The sequence below is a fragment of the Tamandua tetradactyla genome, chromosome 15 (assembly GCF_023851605.1).
Source record: "Tamandua tetradactyla isolate mTamTet1 chromosome 15, mTamTet1.pri, whole genome shotgun sequence".
NCBI classification, from domain to species: Eukaryota; Metazoa; Chordata; class Mammalia; order Pilosa; family Myrmecophagidae; genus Tamandua; species Tamandua tetradactyla.
This window is the reverse complement of record NC_135341.1, coordinates 22,752,288-22,770,850: the sequence shown is the minus strand read 5'-3', so window position 1 is coordinate 22,770,850 and position 18,563 is coordinate 22,752,288. Positions and strand designations below refer to the sequence as shown.

Genomic DNA, 18,563 nt, shown 5'->3' with positions numbered 1-18,563 from the left:
TGGAGTGAGCCTCGGCTTGTTGCATATCTGAGTTTATGCACCTGATTTTAGAGTATAGTTAGCCCCACACGAACGTTGTCTCCGGGGTTTCAGAAGAGGCACAGCTTTCTGGGAAGCAGAAATAAATCCTCGTTACTTTTTAACGGGTACTTATAACTGTAAAATTCATGCATAATATGAGCTAGACCAATATCTAACACGTACTCTAAGATGATTTTCAAGGAGGGATTTTTGAAACATCACAATCAGTCAAATGCAGTTTAAGATAAGAGCATGCAATTGATTTTTCCTTTCATTCTCTTGGAAAATTTCGACCTATGGTGACTTGGAAATTTCAGTGCAGAAATCAACTTGTGTTTTTGGTTTTGCTTTTTATTTTTGAAACACAGACCTAGAAACTCCTTTCACTTACATGAGAAGGTTGTCTCTGTAGATCTTGGTAAAGTGAGTTCATAAATTTTCTGATAAGAAGATTCGGTTGCTCTGTCTAATATTATGATCATATAAATTCATTTGACCAGTACATATAAAATGGACAGTCTGTGTGGCTTAATTAAAGGCAGGGATAGATAATTTCCACAGCTAATAGTATAGACAAACAACCTGCATAAATCCAGTTTTGAAAAATCTCCCATCATTATACTATTATTTTGTAAGATGTGACAATTGAGGGAAACTGGGTTAAGGCTATAGGGGATCCCATTGTATTATTTCTTATTACTGCATGTGAATCTATAGGTATGAAAAAGTAAAAAGTTTAATTAAATAAAAACATATATCTTAAGCCAAAAGATCTATCTTTGTTGCAGCCATTCATTTTATATCTGTCTTACAGACATAGAAGAAAAATCTTTTTCTTAATGTGTAATTTCTGAACATCACATATTTTTCTTCTCCCATATGTCTTTTCTTGAACCTTGTACTTCAGAACATAAATTCAGGAGGGAGTATTTATTTTTTCCAATGGGAATTTACAGGTCACTTATCTGTAAAATAGACTCTGTCTGTTGGGTATTAAAATATGAATATGGAAAGTTAATATTTAAAATGGCCTATTACATATAGACAGTTACTTTCCCATAAAACAGTTTTAATGCTCATACCTGTCTTAACCCCCTGAGAAGGCCATAAATTCAATCTGGCACAATCAATAGAGCAGCTAGGTGGTACTTAGCCCACTTCTCAAAAGTTGTCTAAAATATCTTTACAAGACAGATAGCATCTCTCTTTTTTTCTTTTCCTGAGGAGACATCACTGTCTATTGTGCCAGTTCTTATTTGATTTCTGCTCAGTTATTTCCCTTTCTTCCATTTTCTATGGAATGAAAAGATAATGCATTCATCAAGAACATTTCAAAATAATCTTACTGTTCCTAAAATTAGCTGCTAACTAAATGGTCAGAAGTTAAGATGAGACTGAGCCTCTATTGTATGTTCATAACCCATGATCTCCTATGAATTTTAATGTTTGGAGGGCTTTTTTTTTCTCCCATTACTTTTTTCTCACATGCCACACCGAGGAGAAATAAAAACGTGTCTGCCATAACGCACATTACTTCTACTTTCCCATTTTGTAGCGGTTTCCTCTGTTTTTTTCTTTGCCTATATTCTTTTCTATTTGTTGGCATTTATCATAGTGCCTGGCAAAGATGGATTCAAGAAATGGTTAAGGTAATGAGAGAAAAATGGATGGTGGGGGAGGTCGATGTAGATATGTAGGCCGGAAACAATTTTATATGATATTGCTGAGCCATTTCCTAGAGAATGTGACCCAGACTTGGTGTCAGAGGAGCAGATGGTCTGCCACTCTGCTCATACACAGGGTAAGGCTCCCCCAGGGAGAGCACCCCACCCCCCAGGCTAAGCCTCCCCCTGCCCAGGTAAAACTTCCCAGGGCCAAGCAAGTATCTTGTCTTTGAAAGATGCTCTGTGTTCTGTCATTCATAGCAGTCTTGGGTCTTAGCCAACCACTGCCTCTGTGCTTCCCTGTGGAACTGGCATTCTGTTCCAGGGTTGGTGGAGAAACAGATGTGAGTCTTACCAGAGACCACAGAGCTGCCACTTGGAGCTCCGGAAGGAGTTTTCGGTGGTGATCTTCATGATGGTTGATTTCTCCCCAAGATCTTGGTCTTAGCCCTCCTTTAAGACGTGATTCCATGGTCCCACTGTGGTTGCTCAAAGGAAACGTGCCAGTAAACCCTTTAGCAGTCATGAGCTTGGTAAGGACGGTTTAGGAGATCTGTATGGATATTTGTCTGTCTTCCTATCTTTCTGACTTTTGGGGCCTTTGTGTTCTGTCTGTTTCATGGTCCACGTGTGTCCTGTTCCATGTATCTCTGAGGTTTGACTGTTTCATTCTCTCCCACCTATCCCTTTGTGTCTCATCCTTGAACTTGCTCTCCTTGGGTTATGTCTCTATTTTCCTGCCTGCTCGCATGTTTCCACTCTCTGCTCCTAGCATTGGCATTCTCTCTCCTTTCTGCCTGCCTGCCTTATAGCATATAAGCCTTATAAAAGGGGGTACCTGGAAAATAAAGCAGGAGAGGGCCATCATTCCTGCATCAAGGCTTCTTTTTTGCTCTGAATTTTGTCTGTGTCACTAATGAGTTGGTCATTTCACTTAGAAAGAGTCTATCTGCCTTTCTGATTAAAATGAAAATATCAGGCAGCTGTTTGGAAACATCTGGGTATTCAGCATCATTTTCGTTGGGTTTCCCCAACCCTGACTTGGTCATAACTGGAGCATCTCTGTATTTGTTCAAGGTTGACCAAAAAAGAAATTTAATTAAAAAAAAAAATCCCCTCATCTTTTGGAGCATCCTAAGTATCCTTTGGCTCTTCACTTCAAAATTTTTCCTGTTCCAAAGGGGCAGATTCTTGTGTTCACTCAGCTTATCATGTTACTATTCAGTCTTACCTGAACCCTGGGATTCAGGTTGGAGCTATTTCACCCGGTCTTCACTTGTCTAGATAAACTCTATTTCCTCTCTGTTAACTCCATTTCATTTCTGTTTTTCCCACTGCCCCAGCCCCTGGGCTCAGATTGTTGAAACTAGAGTTTGGATAGACAGAAGCCTAATTTTCCAATTACCCTGAACTTTGAAGATTATATTTGAAGTCCGTCTTTCTTTTTCAGGGGCACAGAACTCTCTGATAGATTCCTATTTGTCATGTCTCATATGGCGAAAGAGCCAAGTAGCCCTGAGACACATATAGTCCCACAGCTTGACATTCCTTGGATAGCTGAGGTTCCTCCAATTCAAAAATGTCTAGCCTCTTTTATTGGATTACTGCAGCAATCTCCTCATTTTACTCTATATTGGCCAATATTGCCTTCCTCCCAGGCCTTCTCTACCCTACCCAGTACCTAGAGTAATCTTCTCTGTTCCGTAATATGAACATATCTGTTTCTCCCTCTTTTTTTTCATTCTGTCTCGTAAACATATCTAGGATTTCCTCTTTCTCTTAGGAAGAAGGCAGACCACTTTCAACCCATGCCTCATTTTTTTTTTGCCTTATCTTATATCCTGCTCTCTGGGCGCCAGCCCCCTGGCTTCCTCCTAGCTCCCTCCTATGACCACAGGGCCTTTGCATGAGCTTCTACTCCCTATATGTGCTCCCCTCTCATCCATCTTCCTCAATTCTGGTCACTCCTGTCAGTGCTTGACTCCCTTTCCCTTCTCTCCTCAGGGGTTGTATACTCACTTATGCTACTTGTCCCACTTGAAGTTTCCCTTCTGTTTTGGGGGGTCCATCTTTATTGTGACCTGACTTTCATACTAAGTATAGGCTCTATACAGGCACAGGTTGTTTCTGATTGACCTACCTTCCCTTCCTCAGTCATTGCTTAGTAAATATTTGTTAAGTATATGAAAAAAGAAATACTGAGGCACAGAGAATATAGTGAAAGGCTAGACTTTGAGTCCCGGCATCCTGATTTCCAGAACCAATGCCCCAAAATCATCCCCTGATGGATTCCAGTGTTGGGGGAGGTGTCTCAGTCTCATCATTAACATCCAAGATTGGTTCTTTTCCTACGTTATATTTTTAAAAACGGGGTTATTGGTGAACGGTTTTCATTGCCATCAATTTTTCTTTAATTTTTGGTACCTGCTCCTCTTTTACTCAGATTTGGTGTGAACATTTGATTGAGCTGAACATTATATAGACATGTTGAGTTTAATTTATAAACAGTTGGTTCGTGTCCTGAAAGAATGCCACGTATCAGTCATTCTTACATGTTTAGGAGAAATCTGCCTCTCGATTGATGCTGTGAGCTTCCTTCCCACTTTCCCCTGCCTGGGGCACATCCTGGAGCGTCTTTGCATTATGGGGAGTCCCAGACTCCTCATTTTTACCTTGTCCAGATTGAACTATTGTTATTACTACTGCTTTTAATTTTAAATTAAATTTTATTATTTGTATATTAATACTGTGGTAATATCTACTTACTGTTTTTTGTTCAGTTGACTCAATTTATAGTAATTAGTTAAATGAATTGATTTTAAAATAAAACATTTTATCAGCACCATAAGTGGAAAAAAAAAACAACAATGCCATTTGCCAGAGATAAATATACTATTAAAACATGTATATTCTGTGAAACTAAATCAGAGTTATTGAAGTTTCTACACTAAAGCTTAATACTTACTCTGTGGTAAAAAAGAGACATGAATTTTTATCCGTCAAGAGTGAAGGGTATATTAGCACCAAACTGAGATTTTCTTTTCCTTATTGTGATCAAAAGGATTGAAATAATCAAGAAATGGAAATATGCTTCTGTCTCTGGTTTAGTGAGCTTAAGACTTTTCCTTGTATTGGGGCCATACCTGCCCTTACTGTTGTTTGTCTTCCTTATGACACTTTTTCTTTTGTGGCAAAGACAATATTGTTTTCAAATGGAACTGTGCTGAAAATGGACAGTTACACCTGTCCTTTGTGTTTTATGTGAGCTCCATGCACATCACTATAAATGAATTTGACAAAAAAAGAAACCACTGGGTGGAGTGCTTGTTCGGTTCCTGGCACTGTGACAGATGCTTTGGGCATGAGCTGTCATTCAGGCACCACAATAGTCTCACAAGGTGGGTACTGTTTTTATCCCCATTTACACAGTGGTGGAAACTGAGGCACAGAGAAGTCAGACAACTTGTCTAAGTCCCCAGTGTTGTTAAGTGGCAGAAAGGAATTCCAGCCTAGGTCTGCCATCTCCTGAGCTCCTAACACATCTTCCTTCTGCGGTGAATAGCCTTGGTACATTCTGTTCAAAACAGAGCGATGTTACTAGAGACCTGCGTTGGATTCCTGGAGCCTGCCCATGTAAAAAAAAAAGCAAAAGAGAGCGATGTTATCCGTGGTCATCAGAAAATTGTTTCTGGAGAGCTGGGCAAGTTTTCTTTTTCCTGTTTGATATGTAAACAAAAATATAAGCCGTTTTTGTAAGTGGAATATGTGCCCATAATGTTCTCTAGTGAGAAAAACTGTAAAATGAAAAATGAGATTAATGTTTCGGATTGTACAGTTTCCTAATTATGCTTTTAATTATTCATATATAACAAGGAAAATGACCCCTGACAGAGACATAAATGATTTAGGTAAAATCAAACATTTATAAGATGCTGCTGCACCCGTGGGTGTTTTGTAACAGATGCGCTCAAAATTTCCTTGTCCTTGTCCTTCTGATGCAAAATCTTATGTCTAGAACTTATAACAGGCTGACGGTATCCACAGATTTAAGACAATCGTGAGCTAAGCTCTAGGTATTTGGATATTGGAATTAGAGGTATATTATACTGTTGGTGCTCTTGGTATATTTTATCTTCTAAAACGGGTCACATCCCTGCCTGCTGTTTTCATTTTTAACTAGTTGAAAAGAAATTAAAAGAAGAGGAATATATTGTGGCATGTGGAAAGTATATCAAATTCAAATTTTGGGTCCACAAATAAACTTGTGTCAGAATGAGGTTCACCCATTCGTTTACCAAGGCAGGGTTGAGTACTTGCAACAGAGACCAACCATATCGTCCGCAATGCCCAAATATTTACTGCCTGACCCTTTATAGGAAAAGTTGGCCAACCCCTGTTTTGTTATAGGCACAGCACACAGTAAAGGTGGAATAGTGCTGTAGCATGTCATATCTGCACAAGAAAACTTTGCTTTTACTTCATTTTAGTCCTTAATTCAGTATTTCGCTAATTAAAAGTTCACTGTATGTTTTTCAGGAGTTGGAGAAAAACTGCCTTTTGAATGCCTTAAAAAGCGATTTTTATAAACAACGTTCCTTCACTTACATTTAATGTTTCCTTTATATGGAGAAGTGCTGACACTAATTGCACTATTTTAGGGAATGGGTCATTATTCTATTCTGTTATCTTTTATGGAGAGCTAATTTTCATGCAGGATTTCCCTCTAATACTCTTAACCGGGATCTCTTTAGAAAGAGGAGACAGTTTAAGTATATGAGTACTTTCCCATGGCTTATACAAGAGTGGCTTTTGATCATAAGCCATTTAGTATTTTGGCTAGCATGTTACAATTATTTAGCAGTCGATGAGTATTTTTTGAATGAATGAGTGAATGAATGAAGGAAGTCACTCTACAGAACAAAAAAGAAGAAATGTAGCACTTGTAAAATGGTATATGTTTTTGGTGCATTTGAATGTTACACTACTTTAGGGGGACTTAAGTTTTCTTTTGCTAGTATGAATCCAAGTTTTTGTTCTTGATTTTGTCTTTTCCATGCTTCAGTGAAGAGGTTGGTGTATTTTGTTTTATTTATTTAATTTAGGGTTTGTATTGACTGAGGTTCTCTGTGCGGTAGAGGCTCCTGTGCGTCTTTTTGGATGGGCAAGAGGGAATTTTCTTGCACTTGGAGTTAAAACACATGCTGAAGTACATCCAGTTATCTGGCCCATATTTGAGAGGCTTTGTGAGTTAAGTCCACACTGCACTGCCCTGAGTCCTCTTATCAGATACGAAGAATGACAACCTCCAGTCCCAGCTATTGCTCTACTATTGTTGCCTTAATAATAGAACCCTCCAAATTTGACTTCCTGCTACCTTACCTGAGTTTGTCTGATCAAAGAACCATGGCTCTCACATCTTGCTTAATCATATAAATATCCTATCCCATTCCAGACCTTGAATCTTGGGGTGACCCTGGAATCAGTGCTTTTAAAAATTATAAAGCTCTCCAAATGATTTTGATCATCCAGCAGATTTAGGAGACACTAATTCAGAGCGACTTCTTCTGTCATTGTCTGTATTTTTTCCATCTGTTAAATGGATGTGAAATTCTGAAACCTGGGAATTGTCATGATTTGGAGCCAGCTGGCGATCCAAGAGTAATCTGCAACTAGAATATGCTAATTTATTTAGGCTGGTATTTTTGAATGTTTTGTTTTTAGCAAGGACATAAGGAAATAATTCACATCGTCATAATCATGAACTTTACTAGATGCAATCAAAGGAATTCTTAGACTTTGGTTTTGAAGCTCACTTTGTTTCCCCCCCTTCCATTTTACACAGTTGCCATCCTTCTGAAAGACGAATATTTCATTAGCGGGGCTGGCCTGCCTGGCAGATTCAAAGCTGAGAAGGTGGAATTTCACTGGGGCCACAGCAATGGCTCTGCCGGCTCTGAGCACAGCATCAACGGCAGGAGGTTTCCTGTGGAGGTAAGAGAAACTCAAGCTCTCAGCCCCCTAGTCACTTTGCAAGTCAAGCTGCTGAGGAACCCACTTTGTCTCTTTGGAGATCTGTAGAGCATTGCAGGAATAACCATGCTCAAATTTCTCATCTTTGTTCACTTGGAGAAGTACAAAGTCATATAGCCCATGGTTTGGGTGGGCTCTCAACTCAAGTCAGTGATTTTCCATTCATTGGTTTCTTGTGACACAATTTCTTCTTGCTGTCCATTTCTGAGGCCCTGCTTTCTCAAGGTGACATTCCATATGAAACTTGAGTTACTTGCTTTTCACCCTGCAGAAAAAAGAAAAATTAACTTGATATATCAAGAGGAGTCTACAAACTTTCTCTCAGTTGGAAATATGTCCTGAGGTATTTGTTCCTGCCAACTGTTTAGAAAACAGTTGTGGCCATTGGAGGTAGGAGTGGCTATTGACTTTGCTGGCATCAGTGGGGACACTTTGCTTGACCTGTGGCAGTGCTGGGCAAGAGAAGGTGGAGGGTGATGATATGCGTCTTCCTAGAGCAGGGCTGAGGGAGGGAACACATCCTGAACTTTTTGTTAATGTTTAATGTTGAGTGGCGAGAGCATATCCCTTCCAGTGCTGAGCATATTTTCCCCGTTACTTATGGTCAGTGTGTGGATATTCTTTTCTTGTGACAAAGATCATCAGGTTCCTCATGTGATAAGTCTTTTAAGTGTGTGGTATAACTGACTGGGTTTTGGTTCTAGCTGGTGGCTGGGCTCAAAGATGGTGTGACTTTGAATAAAATTTGTCTGACTGTCAGCATCCTTTAATCAAATGAGCCCAGGAACAAAAGAATGCTTGTACTCTTAGTCTTTCATAACTAATGTTAAGGCACGGTCTGCTTTGACAATCTGATGAATGCTTTGGAATTCCTCCATGGAGAAAATGACTATATGGATCTATACGCAATTTTACTTATAATTTGTAGGGTTTCATCACTCCCCCCACTCCCATTTGTGGCGTTCCTGAAACTTATTTGAAGAACTGTACCAGAAGATAAAATTCAATAATATGTTTTTGTTTTATCATTGCTTATATGCACGTATATAATTGTTTCTTATCCACAGTTGTCAAGAGAAATCAGAGATTACTATTCTGAAGAAATGCTTTGCATTTTTTCTTGTTTGGTCTATAAATTCTCAGCCCTCTTATGCTTCCTGCATTAGGAGGACTCCTCTTTTTGTGAAGTTTCCTGTCCTACTCACACTTAATTATCTGTTTCATGAATAAAGCTACTTAATAGGTTCTCCTCCTCCCTTTAAATTGAGTGAATTATTTCTTAGAAGTTTCAGCTTTATTTGCACTTGGAAAACTTGATTCTTAGAAGCAAATTACATCACGTTTTTTAAGTGTGGGTTTTCTCTTGATCTTGGTGACCAGTTCCCATTGAATTGTTAATTGATGGGGCGGTTTATGTGTAGCCAGCTTTGCTTGGAAGCCTCTTTGTCTTAGAACTGGGTTGCCCTTTGTTCAGGTCTTGTTGATCCAGACATAAGACCTGTACTTGAACGTTTGGAAACTTAGTCTGGCCACCGCATTGCAGAAGATCTTTCTGGGACTTGGAAATGGGAATGTGAACTTCATTCCTAAACACATCCCTAAAAGCCTGGCTTCTTACGCTTGACTCTGGACCGATGCACAGAATAGATGTATGGTCTTCTGGAAACTTACAACTTTAAATAGTATTTCTGTTTCTTTTGCTGCAACAGAGTCGTTGAATTCAGAAACTAATTAGAAATGGCAGCTACATTGCTCAGACTTCTTGTTTGATCATGTTGTTTGGATTTTCTTTTCTTGTAAGTGATGTCAGGTGGTAAGGCTGCCTATATTAAGTGAGTTCTTCATCAAAGCCCATCTGGTTCTTAGCTTACTTTTTAAAAATGTCATAAACATGTTAATTACTTAGTGGTGGGTATTTTTGGAGGAACTTCACTTTCAGAGATTAAAGGCGGCAGATCATATTTAACTTTAAGATATGCACAGGTAGTTGCTTGCTTTGGCCTGTAATATTTTACGTTAAATTGTTTTATTTGATTCTTTATTAACAACAGCTCTCCTTGAGATTTTCTTAACGTTCGATCATCTTAGACTTGGTTCAGTTCTACGCCCAGAATTAAATTACTTTATAAGAAACTTGCATGAAAGTCAGACAAATTGAATTGATCATGTAATAACTTAACAGTGTTGGGGATATTATCCTTTTGTCTTAGGTGCACTGTGTGTGAGGATCAGTGAAGGGTCATTGTTGAGGATTGCACTGAGATTGGTACAGTAAAACAGTACTTCTCAATAGGGGCCATTTGGCAGTGTCTAGAGACATTTGGTTATCATAGTTGGGGGCAGTGATGTGCTACCAGTTACTAGTAGGCAGAGGCTGGAGATGCTGCTAAACATATTACATTGCATAAGGCAGTTCCCACAGAAAAACAGCATTTTCTGATCCCAGTGCAAGTATTGTTGAGGCCGTGATATTCTGGAATAGAAAAAGCAGTGCCTTTAGCAGAGTCAAGCCTTCATTTACTTGAGTAGTGCAGTTTTAAATACATTTAAATAATGAGAATTCATTCTCTTGCAGTTTTTAGAAGGAAATGTGCCCAGGTTTTCTGACTGTACCTTGCTTTGTGTGACAGCATTACTGTCCCTTGTTCTTTTGGTCCATACTTTGGAAAAAGTTGCGACCTTGGGAAAGTCTGCACCTGCCTCTACACCTGCTCTGCAGGTAGATTTTTAAGCATACGCCCCCCAAGAAGCTGGGTCTGCTCCCTGATTGCAACAAACACAAATTTGTACGTTTTGCTGCTCCTCAGGAATTCTTTAAGGTCATCTTAGACCACTTTGCACTCATCCCAAAACTAGACCACGCTGCATTTTCCTGGCTGAAATCCTGGACTCCATCTTCTAGTCCCTACAGTAAAAAATCCAGTCTGATAGGAAAAAACAAAAATCCATGTAAAAATGCAAAGAAAACCCTTCACTAGCTCTCATTCTTTATACAGCTCAGAGTTAGAAAAGGAAACTGTGTTTAGGTTGCAACGCCGTGCCTATGAGATTAGACCTAATTTGGACCCTCAGATGTCCTCACCTCCTAATATTCAGCTGTATTCCTTGTCTACCAGTGAGTTTTTGTTAAGTGACTTCTGTCTTGTGAGCATTGGTGTCTTGTTCCCAATGGCGAACAAGAAAGGCAGACTCTCATTGTGACAAAGAAATTAAACAAATCAAGCCCTTAAATAGCTATACAATTTCATTTGTGATATAGTCTCTGAAGGGAATGGATATTTTGCCAAGCGATGGAAGGGCTCTGTGGAGACAGCAATATTTACTGACATGGACAAGATGAATTGGGGGTTACGGAAAGTAGAAGATATTCAAAGGCCCGAAGGCATGTAAGGTTAAAGAGAAGTCAGTGGGGGCTTGTGGTAGGCAGGACAGTGAACTCACTACAAATGTCTACATCCTAATCCTTGGAACCTATGATTGTTACTTTACTTGGCAAAAGGAACTTTGCAGATATGTTTAAGTATTCCTTAGGGCTCAGAATATTCCCTTAATTTCAACAATGATTTCAAGTGTGCTATTCTAGTTCTTCCTTATCTATCTGACTTTCTGTTACCTGTGCAACTGCGTTTCTCTATGATGGTTTATACGCTGTCCTAAATTTATTCCCTTTTCCATGCACATTTTTTTGTTGTTGTTGTTAGTAAGCTAGAAAAAGTTTCATTCAGAATTAACAGGGATTAAATCATATGTTGTTTCCACTAATAACTGAAGCTGGAGTTAATGTAAAGAGAAACCTCCTAATAAAACCTCTGAGTGCTCCATTAAAGTAGAGGTTCATTGCGTGCTTGTTGTCTGAGGTAATTAAAATCTTGTTTATTACAATAAGAGATTGCAGGAGGTGTTGATTCAGACTTATTGGGGCTTTATGAGTTGAAGTCTTCAATAAGCTTTAAATGATCCAGATTGATTGTGTGTGCCCTTTCCAGTGAAACTCACAGCTGGTTCATTTCAGCTCAGTTTAGAGCATCTTAGCAAGTGAGTAGAAGCAAAGATATTTTTCCTAATACATACCAATTACACAATGCCATATGGTACAGGTTTCCCTTATCTGAAATCCATAGGACCAGATGATTTGGAATCTAGAATCTGCTTTAGAAATATATTATGGTACATACACCATATATATTATGGAAGATGCCCTATAGGGTCTGAGAGTCTGAGACTGTACCTCTTAAATGCATTAATATTTCTGCAGCAAGCAGGTAAATAGTCACAGTAAATGGGAATATTCAATCCTCTAAATAGCTTCAGATCTCTTCTTATGAGGTTTTCCTTCAAATTTGTGTTTGCACCAAAATTATAAACACATACGACAAAAATACTTTTGGTCTCTGATGGTTCAGAGATTTCATAATTGCCGATTTGTGAATCTGTACCTTTAAACAGGGTCCCAAAGATTAGTTAGAACTAGGACTCAAGCCTGTTGAACTTGTTCTTCTGGAGGACAGCTACTGCTCTCTTTTTCCTCCTTGGTTCTTCTTTGTTATGACTAATGTACAATGTTCTTAGACAAGGGTGATAATGTTTTAAGATTGAATCCCATCTCAACATTCTGTTTGGGCCTGAAGTTGTCCTGGGTGTCTAAGATTCCTGTTGTGCTTTCTCATGGCCTACCTCTGTCCTGCCTTCCTGCCTAGAGTCATATTTATGATTTCCCTTTTGTTTTGTGAAATGGATCTTGGTTCTTCACTTGAATGCCTCTGGTACATTCTGGGTAGACAGCCAAATTGCATTTGACCCCTGCATGATGGTTTAGGTGACCTGGGTCTGTCTTCTGCTCCCAGGTGTGTGCACATGTCTGAGACACAGGCGTGGGCCCCTCACTGTGTCTCTGTCGCTACGCTGATGCAACCACGGCAGGCTACTAACCTTTGGTGGTGGATCAACTCATCTAAAGGTTGAGCTTCCATCCACATTGATCCCTGCTTCAGCAGCATGATTCTAAAACCTGGACTAAATGATGGGTTAGACCAGAATGCCCCCCTTTTTTATGTATCCTTTCCTTCCAATCAGCAATAAATGTAGACATGGGAAATGCCGCCTTGAAGATTCATATTATATTCACGATGCCAGTAAGGTTCATTGGTATGTTAGAGGCTTTGACAATTGCTGCATTGAAAAAATCTGTTTACCTTGTTTTAATTCTGCATTTTTTCTAAACTTACAGTACCATTCTCCCTCTCCTTTCCCCTTGTAACCGATCATTCACATGGAAATGCAGATTTATAACTTGTCCTCTCCTCCTTTAACGCATGCACCTTGTAAGAAATGAGATTCCACTTGGATAAATATTTTGAGATGATTTGGCATTTCAGTTATCTTGAAAAGTATAAAGACAACTTGGCTTATTCAAAAAACAACTGTTTAGTGTCCTTCTGAACATGATATTATCTTGTTTTGTCATTAGAAGGAATTTTCATTAGAGAGAGAATGAGACATTTCCTATTGTAAATAACTTTGCAATGTCATACTTTTTCTGTTCTCCTGCCTTGTACTTTACTTAAATTTCTAGAATTGCTTTGTTACGAGAGAGCCCTTTGTTGATGGAGCGCAAGGTGTATTACCCTATTTTTTCATGTCCTGTTCCCCCATGGAACAGAGAATGTGTTAAATAAATAGTTTCATGGTTATCTGGTATTTGCTATTCTGTGCTATACCCAATCATGTTTTGTTTTGTAGTGACTTCCATTAAACGACCAGGGAATTGGTTGAAATTTAATTAATGACTTTATTGAAATAATGATTCCATTTCAGAGCAGAATGTTTCATCCTTTACTGGTGAAATATTTAATTTCCATCTGGCTGATCTTTTTATGTGTGTGTCCTATGTTAATTAAGAGGAACATTTGAGGATGCCTTGGAACCTGGAGTATGCTCAGTGGAGAAGTTAATGCCTGGATGTACAATGCCGAAAAGCAGGTTCTGGAAGGTGAAAGCAGCCTTGGTCCCTGGAGTGGTAAACCTCCATGATGTCTGACAACCCTCATCTCACACAGTCATCCTTAGATGTGAACTTGGCTTAGGACTGTTTGATAGTGTGTCACCGACATGAGGCACGCTAATAGCTGATTGAACCGTACTGAAAATTATAGTCATGGAGTTGATGACACTCTTTGCAAAGGAAACCCAGTTAAAATGGACAGATAGCCAAAGAGAGTCAGGCTGGCGGTGGCCGTGGAGCAAGTAGTAGCCGCAGTGATGCTGGAGGGGTGAGGAGGTAAGGGTGATGGTGGCTGGTGCACGTCCTTTGATGGTTCATGGTGACGATGTGGTAACATGGTAGACAACATTTAACAAGCACTGCCTGTGTCAGGAACTTTCTCTGGGTTAACTCAATTCATCTTCACAACCCCTTATGGGAGAAGTGTCTGTACCATATCCATCGTAAAGATGGGACAGCTGAGCTTCTAAGAAGTTGCGTGATTTGGCTGAGGTTTACTATTAATTGTCTGGAATCTGCACCCTGAAGTGTCTGAAATCTTAACCCTGACTCTTTTTCTTTGGTAAGTGATCTCATTATTTTTCTTGTCACTGCTTTAGGTTGTTTTTAGGACCACTGAAACAGTACAAATAATTTGTTAGAATCTTGACCCCTGTTTATTATAAAACAGAAAAAAATAAAAGAACTTCAAATGCTCAGAGATGGCTGAACAAGTAGTACAATAAAAGGGAAGGGAACAGAAAATTTTAGCTGCTCTGCCTAGAGAAGTCTGTGGAAGAGTACACAGTTTATTGGAAGTGACCAATTTCAACCTATTTTTAATCATTGAGAGCGACGGTGTCCAATAGAAAATATAAGGCGAGCCATACATTGTTTGACTTTAAATTTTGGTACCTACATTTGAAAGGGTAAAAAGGAACATGTGAAATTGATTTTACTAATGTATTATATTAACCCTAATATTTTCAAAATATTTTTTCAGTTTGCAGTCAATATAAGTTATCACTGAGATCTTTTACATTCTTTTACTGTTCTCAGTCTTTGAAATCCAGTGTGTATTTTAAATCTAGAGCACATCCAGATTTGGGCTGGTCACGTTTCACGTGCTCAGAAGCCACATGTAGCAGCGAGCTACCATAGGGAACCATGCAGACATAGCAGTTTCGGACAATGATAATGAAATTTAGATGACAGACTGTCCAAAGGACTAATAGAAATCTTTTGGGGGAATCATTATGTCAAATCCGTGATGATTTTTACCTCTTCTTTGCAACAAAAACATTTATACATTTTACAATTTCAATCTGAGGTCTGACTTACTTGTTGAAAAGCTTTCACATAGAGGTGGTACAGATTTTCTTTATATTTTAGATGTTTTCCCCCTTACTTTTTCTTTTTACAACATTGATTCCCAGAGCTTTGACCACTGTTCTTCTCAGAGCCCATTTCCAAGCTGAGGAACTCAAAGCTGGCTGGGAGACTCTGTGGCACTGAAGTGAGAGGTCTCAGGAGGGAGCAGCAGAAGTAGTATATGCTCGTGCCGGCCGTGAGGATTTATGGGGCTTTGGCTCAGCACTCCCCCTTCCCGCTTTTTTGTGTGTGCTGTCAACACTCGAGCAGGATTTAATTTATATTAAATCTAAAGCCTTTAGCAAGTTCTTTAGTGACACTACCAATCAGAAGGGACAGTTGGAAAGGTTTATAAGGAATAGAAAGAAGTAAGGACTGAAAGAAAGTCTATTTCCCGTCTCCCCTTGAAATCCCCAGAACAGAATTTCCTAGAACCCCTTTTATGGAATGGGGAGGAAATGCTTAAGGCTTCCCTAGCAGGACTGCCACGGCCGGCTGCCGGCTGCCGTGTTGAGCCGAGATAGTGCCCTCGGTGCATTTACTGTGATATGCAGACCAGCCAGGCAAATTCACTAAAATCCTATTTTATTTAAAATATACAATTCATCTCTTGAGTGTCTGAAGATATCTTAAAAGACACAGCTTTAAAACTCAGCTTACTATATGGCACATATTTGGGTTAATAGTAAAGTAACTTATAAATCCCAGCTCATACCACACAGAGCTTTATTTTCTGAATCTCCCTGTTGAAAAAATTGAGTGTGTTAGTTTAAAAGTTGGGTATTTTAGGAAATCTTCTTAGTGTATGCCTCAGTGCCTACCCTTCCTTGCACGAGGAAGGCCTGGAGTGAAAGAATCCCTTTCCCATGATCCCTGCTATTTCTCAGCCTGCTTCAGATTGCTCAGCCTCCTCTGTTTGCCTCTGGCTTAGTCTCCCTCCATCTCTGTCTCTTTGTCATTCTCTCTCTCACTTATTATTGGGAGAAGTGTGGGCTGAGGTATCATAATCATACGTAGGCAGTACCCTTGCAAAAATATGCCCTTGATTAACATATTTTCTGGATCCTTCTTAGTAAGTCTGAAGTTTCTACATAAAACACACTCTGTGGTCTGATACATCTGGAAAATGCTACTTGACATGTCCTCCGCTTATAGTTTGTTAATGGGCCAACTTGTGAAATTCTTAAAACATCCCAGTACAGAAACCTATTTGATTTGCATTTAATTTGGAATCTCCCAAACTCTATTGGCCACGCGGCTGCTTTCATTTGTAGGTATATTGTGTCTTATGAGACTCATGATGAGGAGAACATGCTGGTGGAAATGCGGTACCCTTTCCCTGGTGATACACAGAATGTTGAAATTCTTTCTTATTCCCTTCTGCAGTTTCTAAATTATTGACGGCGTTTGTTCATTCTGTTGCTAGACAGTGCCTTCTCTGTCTAGGCCTCAAGGAGCTTTTACTTAAGGCCCCGTTAAGGCCCTGGGGCAGGAACCTGCCAGGCCTGTTTGAAGCACAGCCCGGACGCCGATGCTGCTGCAACCGAGCAGGTGAGGGGCAGCATTGATGACAAGATGTGGTCAGTGACGTTGTCCAGGTCCCGAAGACGTGAGGTCCAGCGGACCCTCGGGAGATCTGTGCTTTTTACACTGGTGAGATAGGAAGCCATTGGAATGTTCTCTTCCCAGGAGTGATGTCGTCTGTTTTACATTTTAGAAGGTTCCCTCTCATGGCCCATGGGGACCCTCAGAGCCAGTTCAGAAGATGGTTGTAACATTTCAGTGGAGAGATGATGGTGGCTTCAGTCAGGAATGGGCCCGGCATGAAGAGGTTGAATTCTGACTTTGTTTTGAGGGAAGAACATGCTGTTCAAGGTGGAGGAAAGGCAGATCCCGTGCCAGGTGATAAAGTCTGTATTTCTTGTAAACAATTAATTTGAAGAGAGGAGATCACAGATGACTGTCCAGGCTGTAACATTTTAGGGCATTTCACTTAGGTCTATTATAAAATATTCTTTCCTGTAAATTTTTGATTATGTAATATTGAAATTCTGTTGTCTAAGAATGAAATACTAATTTTTGATCATGTAGTGTAGGTTATATACAACGAACAATGTAACATAGCTGAGTGATTAAAATAATAACAATAAGACAACCCTCCTTCCTCATAGGGTTCATTTGAGTTGATAGACATAGAATGCTTAGAGTGGAACCGGCACGTTCTAAGAGCCTGTTCAATATTAACCATTCTTATTATGTCAATAGTCCTCTCTTACATTAAGCGGCAGATCCATTCTTATTATGCCGTAGTTCTCTCTAACATTAAGTGGCTATTCCTCGGTCCATCTGCTTTCTCTTTTCCCCTCCTTTTTCTTCCCTGCTTTATACCATCACCATCTGTGACTTCAACCCTTGTAAATTCCTAAAAAGTCTCTCCAGAACCCCTCAGTTCACTCTTTAGCCAAGACCTTTCTTTTAAATTCTTGAATTGCATTGCAAAAAAAGAGGGGAGTTTTTCCTTTGCTTAAAATCTCCCAGTGGTTTCCTATGACCTTGAATCAAACCCAAGGTCTTCTTGGTCCTCCAAGGCTCTACCTGTTCTGGCTGCTGCCTCCCCCACCCAACTGCTTCTCCCTACCCTGTTTGCACTGGCTCATTCCTCAACCCAGGATGTTCCCTTTCTCATGATCCCTTCTGGCTCGTTCCTTTCCTAATCCTACCCATTATACCATCACTTGCTCTCTCCCTCCCAGCTCAGTTTCTTTCATATACCCAGTTTCCTTTTCTTCATAGCTGTTATTACTATTGGAAATTGTATATTGATACGTGTTCCGGTTTGCTAGCTGCTGGAATGCAATACACCAGGAATGGAATGGCTTTTTAAAAAGAAGAATTTAATAAATTGCAAATTTACAGTTCTAAAGTCATGAAAATGTCCCAATTAAAGCAAGTCTATAGAGGGCAGGCAACAGTGGCTCAGTGGCAGAATTCTCACCTGCCATGCTGGAGACCTAGGTTTGATTCTATAGAAATGTCCAACTAAGGCATCCAGGAAAAGATACCTTGATACAAGAAGGCTGATGAAGTTCAGGGTCTCTCTCTCAGCTGGAAAGGCATGTGGTGAAGTCTGCTAGCTTTCTCCTCTGGTTTCTTATTTCATGAAGCTCCCTGGGAGGTGTTTTCCTTCTTCATCTCCAAAAGTTGCTGGCTTGTGGACTCTGCTTCGTGGTTCAGCAGTATTATGAAGCTTTCTCATGGCTGTCATCATCCACTCCTCTCTCAGGATCTCAAAGGTCGCTGGCTGGTGGACTGTGGTTCTCTTGGCCTTGTGTCTCTGCTCGGCTCTGCTCTGGCTTTCTCGTAATTCTCAAAAGGCATTCTCTCCAAAAATGTCCCCTCTTTTATAGGATCCCTGTAATCTAATCAAAACGCATGCAGAATGGGTGGAAACACGTCTCTATCTGATTAAGTTTAATACCCGCACTTGATTGAGTCCC

General features: G+C 39.8%; 1 protein-coding gene across 4 annotated transcripts in view; it reads left to right on the top strand.

Moving 5' to 3' along the window:
- Window positions 1-18,563, top strand: part of PTPRG (protein tyrosine phosphatase receptor type G) — a 730,904-nt gene that overhangs the window by 414,308 nt on the left and 298,033 nt on the right. For all 4 annotated transcript variants that reach the window (XM_077128810.1, XM_077128809.1, XM_077128808.1 and 1 more), the window contains exon 4: window positions 7,528-7,676. In XM_077128810.1, the coding sequence (XP_076984925.1) occupies window positions 7,528-7,676 (149 nt within the window). The remainder of the gene's footprint in view (window positions 1-7,527; window positions 7,677-18,563) is intronic.